Source organism: Ornithorhynchus anatinus, chromosome 14 (genome assembly GCF_004115215.2).
Source record: "Ornithorhynchus anatinus isolate Pmale09 chromosome 14, mOrnAna1.pri.v4, whole genome shotgun sequence".
Classification (NCBI taxonomy): Eukaryota; Metazoa; Chordata; class Mammalia; order Monotremata; family Ornithorhynchidae; genus Ornithorhynchus; species Ornithorhynchus anatinus.
The window spans coordinates 36,972,811-36,992,229 of record NC_041741.1 but is presented as its reverse complement, the minus strand read 5'-3'; the positions used below and the strand labels follow the sequence as shown (position 1 = coordinate 36,992,229).

General features: G+C 40.5%; 1 protein-coding gene across 9 annotated transcripts in view; it reads left to right on the top strand.

The window, feature by feature from the left end:
- The window catches only part of ANKS1B (ankyrin repeat and sterile alpha motif domain containing 1B), a 587,732-nt gene that overhangs the window by 442,517 nt on the left and 125,796 nt on the right, over positions 1 to 19,419 (top strand). The window contains exon 1 of one of the 9 annotated variants that reach the window (XM_029079031.2): positions 14,475 to 14,805. The exons of the other annotated variants lie outside the window; for them this stretch is intronic. Coding sequence (XP_028934864.1) covers positions 14,776 to 14,805 — 30 coding nt within the window. The 5' untranslated portion in view covers positions 14,475 to 14,775. Of the gene's footprint in view, positions 1 to 14,474; positions 14,806 to 19,419 lie in introns of those variants that run through there. 9 annotated transcript variants of the gene reach the window in all.

Below are 19,419 nucleotides of genomic sequence, written 5' to 3'. Positions count from 1 at the left end.
ATCTGTACCAGGATGGGTGAAGAACTAGGGGCAAATCTGGGTGATGTATAGGAAAAACCAACTGTATTTAGCAGTAAATTGAATGTGAGGTTTGAAAAACAGCGAAGAGTCGGGCATGACTCTGAGGGTGCTGACTTCTAGGCCGGGGGATGGAGATACTATCAATCACTATCAAACACTATGGAATGTTTAATTTTGAAATTGTTGAGCCCAATCTCCCAGTATCTGGCAGTGAGACACTTTTGGAGATGTGTTATCACTTTTTAAAAAAATGGTATTTATTTAAAAGCTTACTATGTGCCAGGCACTGTACTAACTGCTGGGGTTGGTACAAGATAACTATGTTGGTCACGGTCCTTGTCCCGCACAGGGCTCACAGCCTTAATCCCATTGTGCAGATGAGGTAACTGAGGCAGAGAGAAGTTAAGTGACCAGCCCAAGGTCGCATAATTAGAAACCAAGTCCTTTGACACGTAGGCCCATGCTCTTTCCACTGGCCTAGGCTGCTTTTGAAAACATTCGAGAAGCATCGTGGTCTAGGGGAAAGACCACAGGCCTGGGAGTCAGAGGACCTGGATTCTAATGCTGTCTCCACCACTTGGCTACTATGTAATTAACGCTGTGAGCCCTGTGTGGGACAAGGACTGTGACCAACATAGTTATCTTACACCTACCTCAATGGTTAGTTCAGTGCCGGGCACGTAGTAAGTATTTAACAAATACAACTTTAAACAGTTCTTGCTGTCATACTTCCTAAGGACTCTCTTTTATAACTACACCAAAATATAGGTATGGCACATATAAGGGTTAAAACTTTAACACGGTAAATCCATGTTGGCTAAACTTCCTTTGCCATAATAATTTCAATCATTTGTACAAAACAGAGGTGGTGAGAAGTGTGAAGTATTTATCCCTAGTCTTATAAAACCACAACTTGTTTTATTTTAATTTAGCTCTTAGCTTCGGCTATTGTTGTGCAGAAAATGGTGCTGCATTTATTTTAGATGCTGACTTATTTCTCCCCTCTCATCCTCCTCTCCTCCGTTTCCCAATATAGTATTCTTGATTATCCTAGGGATTCAGTTGGATTCAAGGGCCAAGTCTCCATAATTGATAAAAGTCCTCATTTTGCCTTTTTGAGTTTGATTTAGATGTTAATGTTCCATAAGAATTTGTTGTTTCGAGAAGCACGGTGGGCAAGAGTACATTAGCTACCTGTAAACTTTGATGAATAGGATCGATGGTTGTAACGAGGTATGTTGCTCTCTCAGCTCCTTTGGAAAGGTGCCAGGACATGTGGTGAAGCTGAGTTAAGTGTCCTTTGGAAGGTGTGATGATGCTATTAACCTGGTGAAAAGCCTTCAGAAGTTGCTTAAAGAGTTGAAGAATGTGTGGCCCGTTCCTTTCTCATTTCCCTCGACACAACTATTTCCACTGGTAGTGGTCCAGTAACTGGGGTGCCAGGGCTCTACGCTATGCTGGACTTCTTGCGGTAGGAGGGGAGGGGAAACCATCTGTGGCTTTTTCAATTTAACCTTCACTCATTTGAATCCATGAGATCAGTTGGGAAGTTGGTTACATATATGGAGCATGGCGCTGTTAGCTACAGCTGTTACCCAGTGGGTCACCTACCGCACGTGGGAAAAGAAACACATTTCTGAGCATTTCACAGGCCTTCATTAAAACTACCGGCAGACTAATTTTGGAAACCGTAATTGATGGGACACCTGCACTGATCTACTGAAAAGATGCTCATTTCATAGACTTAAGTAAATGGTTTAAAATAACAAATGATAAAAGTAACTTTGAAATTACTTTGTCTTAATTCTGAGGCAGTATTCTACGGCCTGCATAGACTGATGGATCCCCTCCCCGCCAACCAATGTCTGACCTGCCACTTGTAATCAAATGCTTATTTCCATTTTGAGTCTTGGGGGCAATTACAACTTCATCTAAAAAATGGCACAGTAATAGATCATTGTACTCAGTAACAGATGAAACTTGGTGTCATTCACAAATTCCATTCTCACTAAAGGACTTATTCCAATGTCAATTTAATGTTACCAGAGGAAAACATTTTGACCAGGCGGAGGATTTTAAGTCATTCCAAACCAAGCCATAGCAACTGCAAACTAGTCTTCATTCAGAGCGGTGACCCTTGCCCATGATAAATAGTTGCTTGCTAGAGTTTGCCTAATTTTAAAAATTATCAAAAGGAGCTATTGAACTTTTCTCCTTAGTGAGCATTAAATAATTAATCCACTGGAAATTAAATTCAGCAAAAATTCCTTATGTTCCATCAAGGCTTGTTCCTCTGCCTTTTTTTTTTCAGGCAGAAAGACAGCCATACCTAACTTAGAACCCCTAGCTCTAGGCATTCCTGGGAGACCTGTCATTTGATGGATCATAGCAAAATGGGATCCCTCAGCTACATAGAAGTAGATGATCCATCACTTCTAATACATTATCTTTAAAGAATAGAAGATACCAAAACCCTGTATTTTAATTTAGGGTAAAACTCTGTATTCCTAACCTGTCTAGACCCTAGCATTGGCTAACCCTAATCGCCATCTCTTAGTTTTACTCACTTTAAGATTCAAGTGCTGGGAAGCAGCATGGCCTAGTGAATAGAGCATGGACTCTGGGAGTTAAAAGGACCTGAGTTCCAGTCCCGGCTCTACCACTTGCCTGCTGTGTGACTTTGGGTGAAGTCACTTCACATCTCTGTACCTCGTTTACCTCATCTGTAAAATGGAGACGGAGACGGTGGACTGTTGGACTGCGTGCAACCTGATTAGCTTGTATCTACCCCAGTGCTCAGAACAGTGTCTGGCTCATAGTAAGCGCTTAACAAATACCATAAAACAGTATAGAGTACCCATACATGTTTTAAGTTGATTTTTCCAAAAATGGCTTGGAGAACACTCTCTTTTCATTTCTGTTTATTCACATTTTTGTCCTTTTGCAGGGTCCCTATGCCCATCTCCATGCCAGAGACTGTGCCAGATGGCACATTCTTATAATTCTACAATTAAATGAAATGTATCATCAATTCACTCAAAAGCATTAATTCCATATTATTAGAAGAAAAATTGTTTTATCATAGATACTAGCCCTAATAATTAAAGGCGGTGAAGCCAGTTGGCATAAACCAAGTATTCAATAGCTTCCTTTGTTCCTTTGACGAAGTCACATTAATTAGCCCCCCTTCCCTCCAGATCTTTCAGAGTTCCCCAAAAATCAAATCAGTTATTCTTCTGAGGTCTTATTCTTTCCACATCACTGATCGTAGAATCAAAGATCTGGAAGGTGAGGCCATCTGCCGTCTGACTTATAGTCTGCAGCAGTTAGCACTGCTTTGCCTTTACTTTGTTTCACAATCACTCGGAGCTTTGGCCCAAAATCACAGTCGAGCTGGCATTCCTGCAGTACCGATCTAAGTCTTTGTGGAAGTGTTCTTTTTCTTCATCATAATTCATAATTGTAGGAGCATGAATCAGGGAATCAGAGGACCTGGGTTCTAATCCCAGCTCCGCCACCTTGGGCAAGTCACTTAATTCTCTATGCCTCAGTTACCTCATCTGTAAAATAGGGATTAATAATAATAATAATAATGGTGTTTGTTAAGCGCTTACTATGTGCTAAGCACTGTTCTAAGCACTGGAGTAGATACAGGGTAATCAGGTTGTCCCACGTGGGGCTCACAGCTTTACTCCCCATTTTGCAGATGAGGTCACTGAGGCACAGAGAAGTGACTTGCCCATAGTCACAAAGCTGACAAGTGGAGGAGCAAGGATTAGAACCTCTGACCTCTGACTCACAAGCACTTGCTCTTTCTACTGAGTCTCACTGCTTTGGATTGTGCTCAACCTGACTATCTTGCATCTACCCCAGTGTTCAGTATGGTGCCTAGCATGCGATAAGTGCTTAAATCCCCCCCCCAAATAAAAATGGAGGAGTGTATGTGCTGATGACAGTGGCAGGACACTGATTTGTAAGCCTGTTGTGGGCAGGGATTGTCTCTCTTTATCTCTATATTGTACTTTCCAATCGCTTAGTAGAGTGCTCAGCACACAGTAAGCGCTCAAAAAATACGATTGAATGAATGAATGGGCAGATGTAGCATCATCGCATGGTCTCCTGTATGTCTGGGCAGACTTGGGCGGCCCAATATTAGTGATTATCTGACTGCAAACCCAACTCCCAAGAGCGGCTTTTCTGAAGCAAAAAGTTCTCAAAACTAACTGGTCCTGTTTCCCTGAGCTATTCTTCATCGGTGAGGCTAGGTTTGCTCTGTGCAGTGATATTGATACTCCATCTGACCTGTTCATATGTTACGAGGGCTGTTTTTCATTCTGAACAATAGCTGTTCTCATTGTCACATATAGATGAGATTCAAGATTAAGAAATCTCTGAAACGGAAAGGTAGCATAGTAAAGGTTTTAATCATTTTGCCTGAAAGCTGCAGATGCTGTCAAAAAGAAGGTTTAATTTATAAACCTTAATATTTAACACATGACTGGAATGACGGTATTTCAGAATTGCAGGGAGAAGGATGATTTATAATGAAAATGCAGTTTATACTGTGGTCCTTTTTTTTAGAGTATAAGCCTCTAAGGAATGTCATTACTTGGTTAGACCAAATGTCTATCATCCCTAATCTCTCCCTGATAGTGACAACACGATGTTCCAAAGAAGCAGCATGGTCTAGGGGTAAGAGCACAGGCCCGGAAGTCAAAGGACCTGGGTTCTGATCCTGGCTATGCCATGTGTCTACTGTGTGAACTTGGGTAAGTCACTAAACCCTTGCTGTGCCTCAGTTACCTCATCTGTTCCGTGGAGATTAAACCGTACTTCTTCCTACTTAAACCGAGACCCATGTGAGACAGGAACTGTGTCCACACTTGATTACCTTGTATCCAACCCAGAGCTAAGCACAGTGCTTGGTACACACAGTAAGTGCTTAACAAATACCATAAAAAAACCAATGAGATAGTTGACCTCCTTGGAATCTGTCCTATTGGTTACAGTGAAACCACCTAATACTCTTACCTCTTCCTTCCGTGTCCAGAATTCCCCCTCTTGCAATCCATTATAGATTTTTCATTATTAAATTTATCCAAACCTCTTGGCCTGGAGATTATTTTCAGTTAACACAGTGTTTTATGGTAGCCAAGGGAAGGTGCTTTCCAGTTGCTATGAGAAGTGTTTCCTTTGTTTTAAACTTAGCATCTTCCAGCTTCAAAGGATTCCTCCTTGTCCTGTTTGCTTAGGATTTAATGAACAGTGATTTCATGCTTGCCCTATTCATGCCTTTTATATTTTTCCATATTTCAATCTTGTCTCTCCCAGCCTATGCTTCCAAATTGGTCACTCTGTCTCATTACAAAAGCTTTTCTATCCCCTGAGCGGTTGCCCTTCTCCAGCTCTAAAATACACATGCTAGAACTGCACACAGTATTCTAGGAATGGGTATAGTAGTCAGATTCTAATTTTGCAATGGTTCTTCACACTAATTCACATTTACACTATAAGCATTTGTGTTTTTATTCTGCTGTTTTGTTTTTGGAAGTATGGGATTTAGCTCACCCCTTAATATGTAAAATTGAATTTACAAAGATTCTGCTTTTTCTCAGAACCCACTCCCAGTGCACATCTGTATGTGTCCAGAATTCACCAGTCCTGATTCAGAAAGGCTGCATTCTCAGCTTTGCTACATTTACCCCCAGTCAACTTGTCACCTTTAGGATAGTGACCTGCCTTCCCATATGAAAGGCCACCTTTTTTCATATGGCATCGGTTCAGTGTATTCCATTCACACAGTATTAATTTCTACTCCAGTTCTCCTATGAGTACAATGTATCATTCCCTGAATGACAATAAATGTGATATCTATTTGCTCACTGTATGCCAAGAACTGACCTAATCGCTAGGATAGATACCACACTATCAGATCAGACACAGTCCCTATCCCACAGTGTAAGGGGGAGGGACCACAACTATTTAATCCCTATTTTACAGATGAGGAAACTGAGACCCAGAAAAGTTGTGACTTTCCCAGGGTTTGCAACAGACAAGTGGTGGTCCTCTGACACCTAAGCGCATGTTCGTTCCACTAGGCCACACTGAACAAATGTTCCTTCATTCACACTCTCTTTCTGAGAATCACCGCACCTTCTTCTTTATAAACCTCAAGGTTAGTGTTTTGTGTAAGTAAGGAGAAAGGCCATCACAATCCCTACCATAAATAATAAAAATTATTATGGTACTTGTTAAACTTACTATGTGCCAAGCACTATTCTAAGTGCTGGGGCAGATACAAGTTAGGTTGGACACAGTCTTTGTCCCACATAGGGCTCACACTCTTAATCCCCATTTTACAGATGAGGTAACTGAGGCACAGAGAAGTGAAGTGATTTGCACAAGGTCACAGCTGACATTTGGCGGAGCTGGGATTAGAGCCCATGACATTCTGACTTCCAGGCCCATACTCTATCCGCTAAGCCACGCGGCTTCTTAGCTACAGTTAGAATCACCCCATCAAGTTATCCCTGAGTAGTCAATCGTAATAGGATTGTTAAGCAGCACTCCAGGCCTGTATCCAGACCCCCACGGAGTCCCAGGAGAGGAGGAAGTAGAGACCTCTGTGGCCTCCTCTCCCTCCCACCCAATACTACAGAATAGAAATCCATCCTCTTGCAGGAGCGGAGAGCAGGCGAAGCTTTTGGTTTCCCACCAGTTGGAACGGTGCATGAATTGTGGGAGGTTCTCTAGGGGAGACCCTGCCTAGAGAGAGCCATTCTCTCAGCAGTTACAAGCTGTTACATTCTTAACTCTCTCCAATTTTCGTTTGTTAAATCAAGTCCATTATTTGGAGCTCTTAGGGTTTTTGTTTGGCTTTTTTTTCCCCCTGGGTATGCTTCCTTCACCATTTGATTAGACCTCCTTGGGGACCAAACCTCATGACTAAATTAAGAATCACATATGTATTCTGCCCAGAGCTTTGTACAGGGCTTTTGAACACTGACAGTCTTTAATAGATTTTAATGCTTGGCTGATTGAAGTAGTTTCTGTAGCTCCCCCTCTACTCCAAGTCTGTTAAGGAGGCATGCAGTGACACGTCACCGTCTCTGCCTCCGAATAACTCAAACTTCAGTTACCTGGATATCAAGGAACCTGGTATTTTCGAGCTCCTGGTACAATTTTTGCATTCCATCCCTTTATTCCCACATGAACTTAGCTAGGGTCCTTCAGTATTGACTCCTGAAGAATGTGATTAACCACATCCTAAATTGCAGTGTAGCCTCAGACCACAAAAACAGCAGAGCCGAAATTCACTTTTCAGCACAAAAGAGGGAAGAGGAGTCCAGGGGAAAACATCCAAGACCTATATATTACACTTAAAGATTTTACAAAAGAATTTGGCACCTTCAGTAGACCTGGATTTGACTCTAACTAAGCAGATTTGGCTGCCCTGAGAAGTGAAACAAGATTCCAAGCTTGCACTGTAAAAGTACAGCCGGCTGACCCTGTCCCATTATCAAGGATAAAAGTAGGTTGTACCAGAGGTTCTGCCCTGTTATATGACAAGGAAACTGGAAGCAGGCAGTCGAAAAAACAAGTCCGATTCACCAGGAAGTCCTTCGAGCCCAAAAGGACTTATAATAATGTTGGTATTTGCTAAGTGCTTACTATGTGCAGAGCACTCTTCTAAGTGCTGGGGTAGACACAGGGGAATCAGGTTGTCCCACGTGGGGTTCACAGTCTTCCTCCCCATTTTACAGATGAGGAAACTGAGGCACAGAGAAGGTAAGTGACTTGCCCACAGTCACACAGCTGACAAGTGGCGGAGCCATGATTCGAACCCATGACCTCTGACTCCAAAGCCCAGTCTCTTTCCACTGAGCCACGCTGCTTCTCTATGGCTCATATATGGCTCAGTGAATATCTTTAAGATAGTTTTCCAACTGCTGCACCTTGATGACCGAGCTGTGGAGTTACTAATTCAAGAAAACCAGACTACTAATACGAGACAAGCAGCACGGCCTAGTGGATAGAGCACAAAAGGAATCAAAAGGACCTGGGTTTTAATAATGGCTCCGTCACTTGTCTGCTTGTGACCTTGGACAAGTCACTTTACTTCTCTGAACCCCAGTTATCTAAACTGTAAAATAGGATTAAGACTATGAGCCCCATGTGGAACACGAACTGTCTTCAAACTGATTAGCTTGTATCTACCCCAGTGCTTAGTAAAGTGAGTGGCACCAGAGTAAGCACTTAAACAAATACCATTTTAAAAAAAAGTTACACATATAAATAATAATTGTGGTATTTAAGTGCTTACTATGTATAATGTAACTGAAAGTATTAGGGCCCAGATAGAGTTCAAATATGACTCAGAATTAATGGGAAAATCCCAAGCCTGGCAGTTTGACACATGCCTGTGAAGTTTTAGACTGCTTCACCGGCAGTATTATTATGACATCTTTAACTCTGAAACAGAACATCCAAGAACTAGGTTTCTACGAGATTTTCAGAGAGCATTCTATAATGTTCTTGCTATGTTGATTGACAGAGGGGAAGGGAACGGAACATTTAGCTAGCACAACTTGGAAATAAAGGTTGGGGACGATCAGAAGAAAACAAAGGCCAGAGTCAAAACATAATAAGAAAAACTGAGAAAAATGATGTTTAATGAGAAAGATAGTATTGGGAACTAAAGAAGTGAGGATGGGACGTGAAATTAAAAAAAAAAAACAAGAAAAACCTTTAAAGAAATATTGCAGTCTTGGAAGGAAAACGAAGTTTGTGCGAAACCAAGGGAAATGATTGAATAGAGCAATAAAGGTATTGCACAGCACAATAAATAGTATCATGGAAAAATTCAGAAGCTAGAAAGGGACTTAATAAAGAGGGAGGATATAAAAGATTACGTGGTCTGCATACAGATTTCAAATTGCTATACATGCCTGTGAATGACTCATTATTTCTCTCATTTCTCCTCCTCCTCCTCCTCCTCCTCAGAGGTTTATCCTTTGTAACTGCAGAGACCCAGCTGTGAAGTTACTAGTACATGTACTGAAAATGGGTGAATTTTTATAGACTAGGAGAGAATCTCATCTCTAGGAAGAGAAATGATAGGTGCAAAATTTCTTGTCTCTCGCGTAATAGAGCCTATTGAATTTTGAAACTGATGGAGTTTTTTTGTTGTATTTAAGTGATTACTATGTGCCAGGCACTGTGGGTAGATACGAGATAATCAGGTTGGACACATTCCCTGTGCTACATAGGGCTCACCGACGAAGTCAGGGAGAGGAGGATTCAATCCCCATTTTACAGTTGAGGAAACCCAAGCGCCAAGAAGTGAAGTGACTTACTCAAGGTCACACAGCCGGAAAGTGGTGAAGCCGACATTAGAATGCAGGACCTCTGAGACCCTGGCCTGGGCTCTTTCCACTAGTCCATGCTGCTTCTAGGTTGGACTCTGATGAATTCTGCCAGCACTGAACAAAATAAAAACAGGTCCTGAATACTCCCAACATTTTTTCACACTACGATTCATAATGTCTGCCCACTCTACAAGAGGTAGAGGTGGGAGATAAAGTCAATCAATTGATTTCAAGTAGAGCATGCAGAGCTCTGCACTGTGAACTTGGGAGAGAGTACAGTAGAATTAATTAGAAGACATTCATTCATTCAGTCGTATTTATTGAGCGCTTACTCTGTGCAGAGCACTGTACTAAGTGCTTGGAAAGTACAACTCAGCAACAAATAGAGACAATCCCTGCCCATAACGGGCTCAGAGTCTAGAAGGGGGGAGAACGTGATCCCTGGAAGAACCTTACAATCCTCTAGTGGAGGAGGCAGACACTAAAATCATGGGAGGAAGAAGGGAAAGGGAAGAAGCGCCTGAGTTACCACTTAAATACTAGTGTGCAAGAATTCGGCTCTGAGCTGGACTGGGCCAAAGTGACCAACCCAGGAAAGCAATTTCTTTGGAGAAAGCTCCAAAACACTACATCAGCCTGCTTCTTCTTCTGCCTTGAAAGGCTTTTCGGTGATTTATTAAGCAGATCATAACTACATAGTCAACGTGGAAGCTTCATTTCAACTCTGGTCAGGCTCTTGATGCATCCAACTTGAAGCTCATCATTGAGCTCAATAGTTAATTAGATTTTTGTATCTAAAGTGATTAGTCGTTTATTTCTTTAGCATTTTCTAATGAAGAAATTTAAAAAGAGCCTGATAGGTTAGTTACATAAAGGAGAGATTCGAGACTTAAGCTTTTCTTTGCTTGGAGCCTTTGAGGATATTGATTTCTTATTTAAAAGAAATAGGACCCTGCTTTCTGTTTTTGCCTATCACTGGTTTTTTCATCATATAGAAAGTAAGGGTTTCTAGCCCTATCTTCAAAGTCCTTAATGAGATGTTGCATAGTAGCCTTTCACGTGACTTGCAGAGAACAGTGCTCAGTGCTTAGAACAGTGCTTGGCATGTAGTAAGCGCTTAACATATATCATCGCCATGTCAAAGGGAGGTGATCGCATAAGAGATTCATTCAGTCATATTTACTGAGCACTAACTGTGTGCAGAGCTCTGTACTAAGTGCTTGGGGGATTACAATATAACAATAGACAGACATATTTTCTGCCCACACGGCTGAACTCTTTGTAAAGTCCAATAAGCCCACCAGTGTACAGTTGGCAGTCATAAATTTCAAAGTCTGGGTTTGGCCACAATAAAAATTCCATATTGATATGTGTTTTTTAATTACATGTAAACTATTATACTCTAATCAGTCATATTGAGCGCTTGCCGTGTGCAGAGCACTGTACTAAACACTTAGAAGAGTACAGTATAACAGAGGAAGAGACTTTACTATAAAGAAATTATGGATATATACATAAGTGCTTTGGGGCTGAGAGTATGGTGAATGAAGGGTGCATATCCATCCACTTTCTGTTCCATCCCACAGCAGCACGATTGCTACCAAGCGATAATTTGACACATAAAAGAGAATGTACAACACAGAAAGTCCCATGCATCAGTTAGTAATTGTGGCTTTTATTAAGTGCCTACTCTGGGCCAAGCACTGTACTAAGTACTTGAAAATATACAACATAATAAGGTAGGGCACGGTCTAAGGGGGAGAGAGATCTTAGGTATTTTATCCCATTTTTACAGATGAGGAAACAGGCACAGAGGAAGTGAAATGACTTGCCCAAGGTCATACAGCAGGGCAAGTGGCAAGGCCAATATTAGAAGCCAGGTCATCAGACTCCCAAACCCATGCTCTTTCCACTAAGCCAAGCTGTTTCTCTAAAAAAGGCACCTACTTTAAAACTTCACAATTCACAGTGATTTGTCAAAATCTCTTTTGTACAGTTTATTACTAGTGTCATGAAGCTAGCAAATTTTTGCAGAATGTATCTGGTTATAATTGCTAAATTATAATCATAACCTAATCAAAAACTTCCATAATCTCCCAGCTACCTTTCCTATCTGATATGTTTTTAATTTATAAACAGCCTCAGTGATATATCAAACATGGTAATAAATTAATAATCATCTCCATGAAGTAGAATATTCTGCAGTACTATTTTAAGAAATTAATAACAGAGAAGACATCATTTAGATTAAATTAAGCCCAATGGCAAAGGCTCATTGAACTGTTCTGGAAGGGAAAAACTGGACATGATTTAGGTACTTATGATTTGCTTATAAGCAAGTGCGTTGATGAAAAGTAGGGAATAAAAAAAACAATAAATCTTAAAGAGTTTGGGTGATGTACATGATGAACTATGAGAGTGTTTTTCTTTTTTTTCCTGCTATGGTGACTTTATCCTAATTTTGTCTAGAATGTTGTCCTTCAATTCAAAAATAACGCTTTCTACGGTGAAACCGTATTCATGCGTTCTAGTGTCACTGAGAGGGATTGTCTTGAACAACTGCACCCAAGAAGCCTGTGAGAGGCTAGAAGAGTAGGTTGGTGAAGTTGAGGAACAAGTGTGTTCTAAATTGTTAAATGAGCTCACTGTGGCCAGCGAACTTTTCTACCAACTCTTTTATATGTACTCCCCCAAGCACAGAGTACAGTGCTCTGCACACAGTGCTTAATAAATAGAATTGATTGATTTGAAAAACTGACAGAATTACCGCACTTCCCAGAGTAGTTTTCATATTGATCGAGTTGGACTGATGGGCAAGGGTTTAGTTCTACACACTTCTATGATTTAATGAATCAGAACTGATTTTGTTCTAGTTGATAATTTGAAAGGGTTTGTTAGCTGTTTTGGGACATTATGAATTTCAGGTATTGAAAGTGTAAGACCCAACACTTAGTATTTTGATCGTTTCTTTCTATTTAGGGTTTTTGACTGATGGAAGCTATTTAGCAGTTTCCTCGAGTCTGGCATAAACTAAGCATGTTATCTGTTAAGATAAGTCATTCTTCCATTGTGGAAATTACATGGACCCACTCGTAAAATTGATTTATTATGAAGGAGGTTGATGATATATTGTCTTGTCTTAGGCCGTCAAGTCAGCGTGGCTCAGTGGAAAGAGCACGGGCTTTGGAGTCAGAGGTCATGAGTTCAAATCCCAGCTCTGCCACTTGTCAGCTGTGTGACTGTGGGCAAGTCACTTAACTTCTCTGTGCCTCAGTTACCTCATCTGTAAAATGGGGATTAGGAGTGTGAGCCCCACATGGGACAACCTGATTCCCTTGTGTCTACCCCAGCGCTTAGAACAGTGCTCGGCACATAGTAAGCGCTTAACAAATACCAATATTATTAAGTCATCTTAACCCTTAGCGACTCCAAGGACACATCTCTCCCAGAAAGGCCCACCTCCCTCTGCAATCAATCTGGTAGTTTATAGAATAACTGTTACAAAACCACACCTATTTCTTGGGAGATAGCCTCCAACTTTTTGAATAGTTACTATATGGTAGATGAAAACATTTTGTACTGGCATAATGAATACTTTGTATTTCTTATAATGCTTTTCATTTGAAACTTCTCAGTACCCTTTTAGTATTGGCATTCTACATTAAATCTGCTCTTTTCCAGATTTTAAGCCTCTTTCTTCTCTTGGCACTTAAATTCTACCTTCCCTTAAAACTGTAAAGGGGATATGAAGGAAACCCCAAAACAGAGCCCTTTAAATATAGAATTTTATACTTCTTCAAACTATATCTGATTGATTAATCCACTTGTGCCATAGAGATTGAGAGTCCAGTCATAAATTAAAGTTGAGTCAATATGTAACAGATACAGTAACTCAAACAGCTCTAAACCAGTGTCTAGGAAACACTGTGTTTAGTTTACTGTAGATAAATTTAATGTATATGTGTCCGTTCAGCAGCTGTCCAACCCTGAAATAAAGCTGCAGTGGGAAGTCAATGTTTTTTTCTGAATGAAAGTAGGCTATTTGGGTTTAAATGGGCAGCTTGAATGAGAGAGGCAAGGGAAAAATCCGTGTTGTCGGTCATTAAGATAAGAACCTTGGTCATTAAAATGCTGGCTATCTTTCCTTTGTTCACAGTTTGAGTCCTCACACCTGTTTTTATTTGCAAAGTTGTCAGCTGCAAAATCTACTGGGGCTTGCAGAGCATTACAATTACAATCAGCCTGACTGAGCAGAATTCAAGAGGGAAACTTTTGTCAGACAAAATATCCATCTTATTATGTGATTGAAGAAGGAAAAAGGAACACTTGATGCATGTATGAAGCCCGGTCTGAATGCTAGGAGCCAGAGGCAGAGCAGAATTTCATAGCGTCACCCATCGAAGTCAGTCAGCAATGGGATCTATCAATGAGTGGTATTTATTGAACGTTTACTTTGTGCATAATACTGTGCTATGTTGGTAGACTCATAGCAAAGACACTAGACAACTAGCAACTAGACACTAGATAACTAGCAAAGTTAATAGACACATCCCCTGCCCACGAGGAGCTTACAGTCTAAAGAGGAAGATTCAATCGTATTTATTAAACACTTTCTTTGAAGGGTAGCTAGAAAAATAAAAGTGAAAAGGATCTTATCATGATAAAATATTTTTGTTAATAAGAAATCTTTTAAAATCACAATACCATTCCTTGTTAGGAGCGATGGAGGAGGCTGAAATGTGGGTTTAGGTGGGACTGATTGCACCACCTGAAGTGGGGTGGTGTCAAAGAACTGTGCCTATGGAATTTAGTAGTCTCGGGAACCTCTATGGTTTTCTTAGGGTTTGGGAAGTTTCTCCTCTTCCTCCCCGCTTCCCTGAAATTGCTTTTTTTCAGATTGAGATTAAGTACCCTGTGTGTATGCATTTTCTTGAAATGCTCATGAGAAAGCACCCTAAATGTTGAGTGTGGGAGGAACTGAACACTGCTTCTCTAAGGGAGTCTGCCCAGAAGTTTCCAACCAGAGGCAGTTAAGGACCAGCTGTGTCTCATTGAGGTCTAATTTCAGTTCCAAAGGAGGACGGCAGCAAAGAATGGGGAGGGAGAGACGATTTTCTGCTCTCTGGATAAGCAGCTGGGAAGACCCCCAAACTGCCGAGGGAGAAGAGAGGAGATTTCTTTCTGGCAGAAGAGTCAACTCTGGCAAATCAAAGAAACAATTATTAGTCTGAGGATTGAGTAAGGAAAGGGAGCAGCAGAAGATGGTGGTTTCCCTCTCCACCTAAAAATCCGGGGAGAGAATTTTAAAGGCAGAATATCTGGATCTGAAGATCAAGGAGTCCACCAAAGAAGGTGATGTGAGGAAAATCTAGAACTGACCACTCTGATGGTTGTGTGTGACTCATTAAAACTGCAAGTGAGTAAAAGTTTTGAGTTTAATTTTTTAACTTTGGGACAATATCCAGTTACCTGAATATGATCCTGTCTGATAAATATTAGTTATTTAAGGGAGCAAAAGTTGCAAGAAAGTTTCAAGAAAGTATTATACACATTTTCATAGACTATAAAGTGAAGGCTTTAAGATTTAAGATAATTCTTTCTTTCCCTTCAGCATAAACGGCTAAGAAAGTGTATCCTCTCCCTGACTTCTAATTAAAAAAACAATACTTCTGGTAAGACTCTTCTCCTTGAAGGTGGCGCATACCTTTAAGCTAGTTCTTTCCCTTTAGTATAAATGCCAAGAAAATGGTCTGTCTCCTGACTTCTACTAAAAAAGAAAATACTTCTGGTAAGGCTTTTCTCCTTGAAGATGGTGTCCCAACAGCTTTCCTTGGGCAGTGGACTCCTGCAACCTGGTAACCCAAGGTCTATAACAATTAGATTTCAGAACATTTTTTCTCCCACAGTATTTGGGTTAGCTCTTTTATTTGGATTACCCTAGATACTATCCCGAGCCTGAACTGTTTCTCTTTTAACTTTGTGTTTCCTAAAGGTGACTTGTCTGTCAGTAGCTATTCATGTTTTTCTTACTTCAATGGGAATTTCCAGCCCTTTTTCCTCATGGCTTGATGTCTATTTCATTGCTCTTTTTTATGATTCTATAGGTTCAGTTTTAAAATAGCTTGTTATGAACCTGTGATTCATTAATTCATCCTAACCTTTCTGACATTGACATTTTTTACCTGCACAATTTCTGGTGGGGATACATTTCTGCATCAAGAAGTATTATTTTGTGTCTATCTTGAACTGACTAAAATGCTTCAATCTAGGAGTTATCATGTAGGATCTCATATTGCTTGTATTACTGAGCTGCCTTTTTTTAAAAAAAAATGGTAATAAGTACTTACTATGTGCCCGGCACTGTACTAAGTGCTGGCGTAGATGCAAGCACACAGTCCATGGGGCTGCACAGTCTTAATCCCCATTTTACAGATGAAGTAACTGAATTGCAGTGAAGTGATGTGCCCAAGGTCACATAGTAGATAAGTGGCATAGTTGGGATTAGAACCCAGGTCCTTCTGACTCCCAGGCCCGTGCTCTATCCACCAGACCTCACTGCTTCTCACAATTGCTATCTAGAACCAGGGCCTTAGGACTCTGACTCGTGCTCTGTCCATTAGACCATACTGCCCCTCAACACTGCTATCTAATCTTGGCCTGTCTGAGCTGCCTCTCAGCTCACCTCCTTCAAAGAGATGTAGGAGGCCAGCACTCTCTTTCCCAGGTGTTGCTCGTGGCTGTTCAGGGTTCCTGTCCAGTTTCAGGATCTTCATAATGTCATCAAAGTCCATAATTTTCTTATATGACCAGAGACCATCTGCAGTCACACAAAGAACAAATGAGAGTAATTGATGTGAAAGTGCTTGGGGAAATAAGTGTTGCAATGATTATTTCTCTTATCTCTCTTATTTCTATATTTCTCTTGAAGCAGCGTGGCTCAGTGGCAAGAGCCCCGGCTTGGGAGTCAGAGGTCATGGGTTCGAATGCCGGCTCTGCCACGTCAGCTGTGTGACTGTGGGCGTCACTGAACTTCTCTGTGCCTCAGTTCCCTCCTCTGTAAAATGGGAATTAAGACTGTGAGCCACACATGGGGCAATCTGATTACCCTGTATCTACCCCAGTGCTTAGAACAGTGCTCTGCACATAATAAGCGCTTAACAAATACCAACATCATTATTATTATTATTATCCAAACATCCGTCTTTCATTCACAGCCTTTTTCATCAGCTGAATTTTTAAATTAAACCTCTGTAAAAATAATTCTTCCAGAAATCTTTCTCTTTAAACTGAAAATATTATGAATAAATGTGGTGATTTAAAAAACCAAATTCTGATTTCAGGTAAGACAAGACTAGATTAATGGAAGAATGTCAACTAGACAATAATGGGAGAGAGAAAATAGGAAAGCACTAAAGCATTTGCATTCAATACAGGGATGGTTATGCTGTGAGCTGGAATTTACTTTTATAAAATACTTGCTAATAAGGAACTATGATTTAACTTTCAGTGGAAAAAGTCCAGTCTACATAAAGTGAGGAATGTTGGTAAAAATTATGAGTTTGCTAATGTGCTTTCTAACCACCAAAATTCTGAAACAAGTGTTATGTTTAGATAAGAGAATAAATTGCACAAACAGAATCATATTTGTTAGCAAACCAGACTGTGAGTTGGAAGAAAGTTTCTGTAACTGTTAACATGAAAGATAGAAACAGTTTCAACTGAATAAGCATATGCTGGCCTGAAAAGTATTGAGTACCTACTGTGTGCAAAATACTGTACTAAGCACCTGTTTGTTTTTTATGGTACTTGTTAAGAACTCATTATGTGTCAAACACTGTTCTAAGTGCTGGGGTGGGTACATAGTCCCTGTTCCAAATGGGGCTCACAGTCTTAAGTGGGAGGAAGAACAGGTATTGAATGGCCATTTTACAGTTGAGGAAACAGGAACAGCGAAGTTGTGACACATCAATAGCAATTGGCAGATCAATTGGTAGATCTGGGATTAGAACCCAGGACCTCTGACTCTCAGGCCTGTGCTCTTTCCACTGTTGACAGAGAGTTTTTTAGTTGTTCATTTATTCAATAGTATTTATTGAGCGCTTACTATGTGCAGAGCACTGTACTAAGCGCTTGGAATGAACAAGTCGGCAACAGATAGAGACAGTCCCTGCCGTTTGACGGGCTTACAGTCTAATCGGGGGAGATGGACAGACAAGAACAATGGCAATAAATACAGTCGAGGGGAAGAACATCTCCTAAAAACAATGGCAAGTTGTCCTCCACTCCTTCACTTGGATGAAGTGTGTGTCTGTGTGTCTGCCTGTCTGCCTATCTCTCAAAAGGCCGATATAGAATCCACAGTCCCGGCCACATCATAATGTTGGCAGCCACAATCTCCACTCTCAAGGAGGAGGAGGCTTACAGTACAGCCAGAGAAACAGACACATAATGTATAGTTTAAGTAAGAAAAGTGAATTTGTGAATGAATGCAGGCTCAAGTGATAGGGTGTGTAAGATATGTACAGAAGTGCTACAAGGGGAAGTTGGGAAGAAGAAATCTGGGAAGAAACTAAAATGTTAATTTGGGTAGTGGGGAGGTGGAGTTTGAAGATAGAGAGAGCTGTAGCCTGACAGATTTGATGGGGAAGGCAGTGTCAGGCAGGAAAGAGAAGGAAAGCAAGGGGTCGGAGGCGGAAGAGTATGAGGATAAAAAGCATTTTAAAGAATGAATAGAAACACACTTGTGAGGAGATTACAGATAGACCAAGTTGGTGTACATTTAGAAACAGAATTGTTCTCTATGAATAGGAGCTTCAAGAAGATCACAAAGAGGCAATACCAAAATTAGTGTCAGGCACTGCAAATACGACACAATTGCAGAGAACATCTTTTTCATCTTTTCAGCCACATGTGCACAGGTCTACAGTCCAATATCAGTGGTGTCGGAGAAAGCCACTTTTTATTCGAGGCATGGAGTTGAAAAGGAGCAAAATTATGGCAGGGAAGAGAACTGGAGCAGGAAGTTTTCAAATAACTAGCAGCCTCGAAAGCCACTATTTTTGGTGTTTTTCATCCCAGATTAGACTCTCTCTGGACATGTCAGAGAACTGAATTGAGTGAGGTGGGGTTCCTGTTTCAAAAAGCTTGGCTCCAACATCCCTGTTGATTTAGCCTTTATGTGTGGTGTCATCTTCAAAAGCAAAGTACTACTTTTCACGTTAATTTCAACCGTACTCTTGAAATGTTTCACCCAACAAATCTTTGATTTTTTAATTTTTTTAATAGTTTTAATGTTGAAATTAACTATTGCTTCTGAAGTTTTTTTTAAGGTGTATTATATTTCTACCAAATCAAGCTTTAGGTGATTTAAAGGAATGACATTTTTCCAAGTATGGGACATTGCCATAGGATAATGAACATGATTGAAACTGATCTAGTCAAATCACTTCCCAAGACTAGTTCATATTTAGCTGAGTGAGAAGTGGTGCCTGGATATAGGATTTCTTCAAAAAAGCTTTTCCTTTCAAAGTCATGCTTCTCTGATAAGATGTCAAGAGGAATATGAGAAATAAATTGAATATTGAACATTTGATATAGCACTATGCTTGCCTAGAGCCAAACCAGCTCTAGTTTCAAAAAAAAAATATTGGAAGTCCAGAACTCAGATATATGAAGGCATTCTACTCTGTTTCACTCCAAACGGTGATTAGAAATTGATGCAGTATTGTCTCAGTAATTTAAAATAAGGCTGAGGCCACTGGATGTGGATTTTTGACTAGGCTTTTTGATTTCCTTGCATGTTTTTGATTACCAAGGAAGCTGCCTGACACTTCACAGCTGAAAAGGAAATGTAGCTAAACTTAAAATGTGTCTCTTGCTCTTTCTGCCAGAATGTAGCTATGTGCATTCTGTACTCAAAGGCAGGATTTCTCAAACTGCAGGCACCTACCAGACTTTGGAAAGGAAATGAAATAACAGCATCGGGTGATATGAATATTTTTGTCATCCATCCAGTGATAAGAAGAGGAAT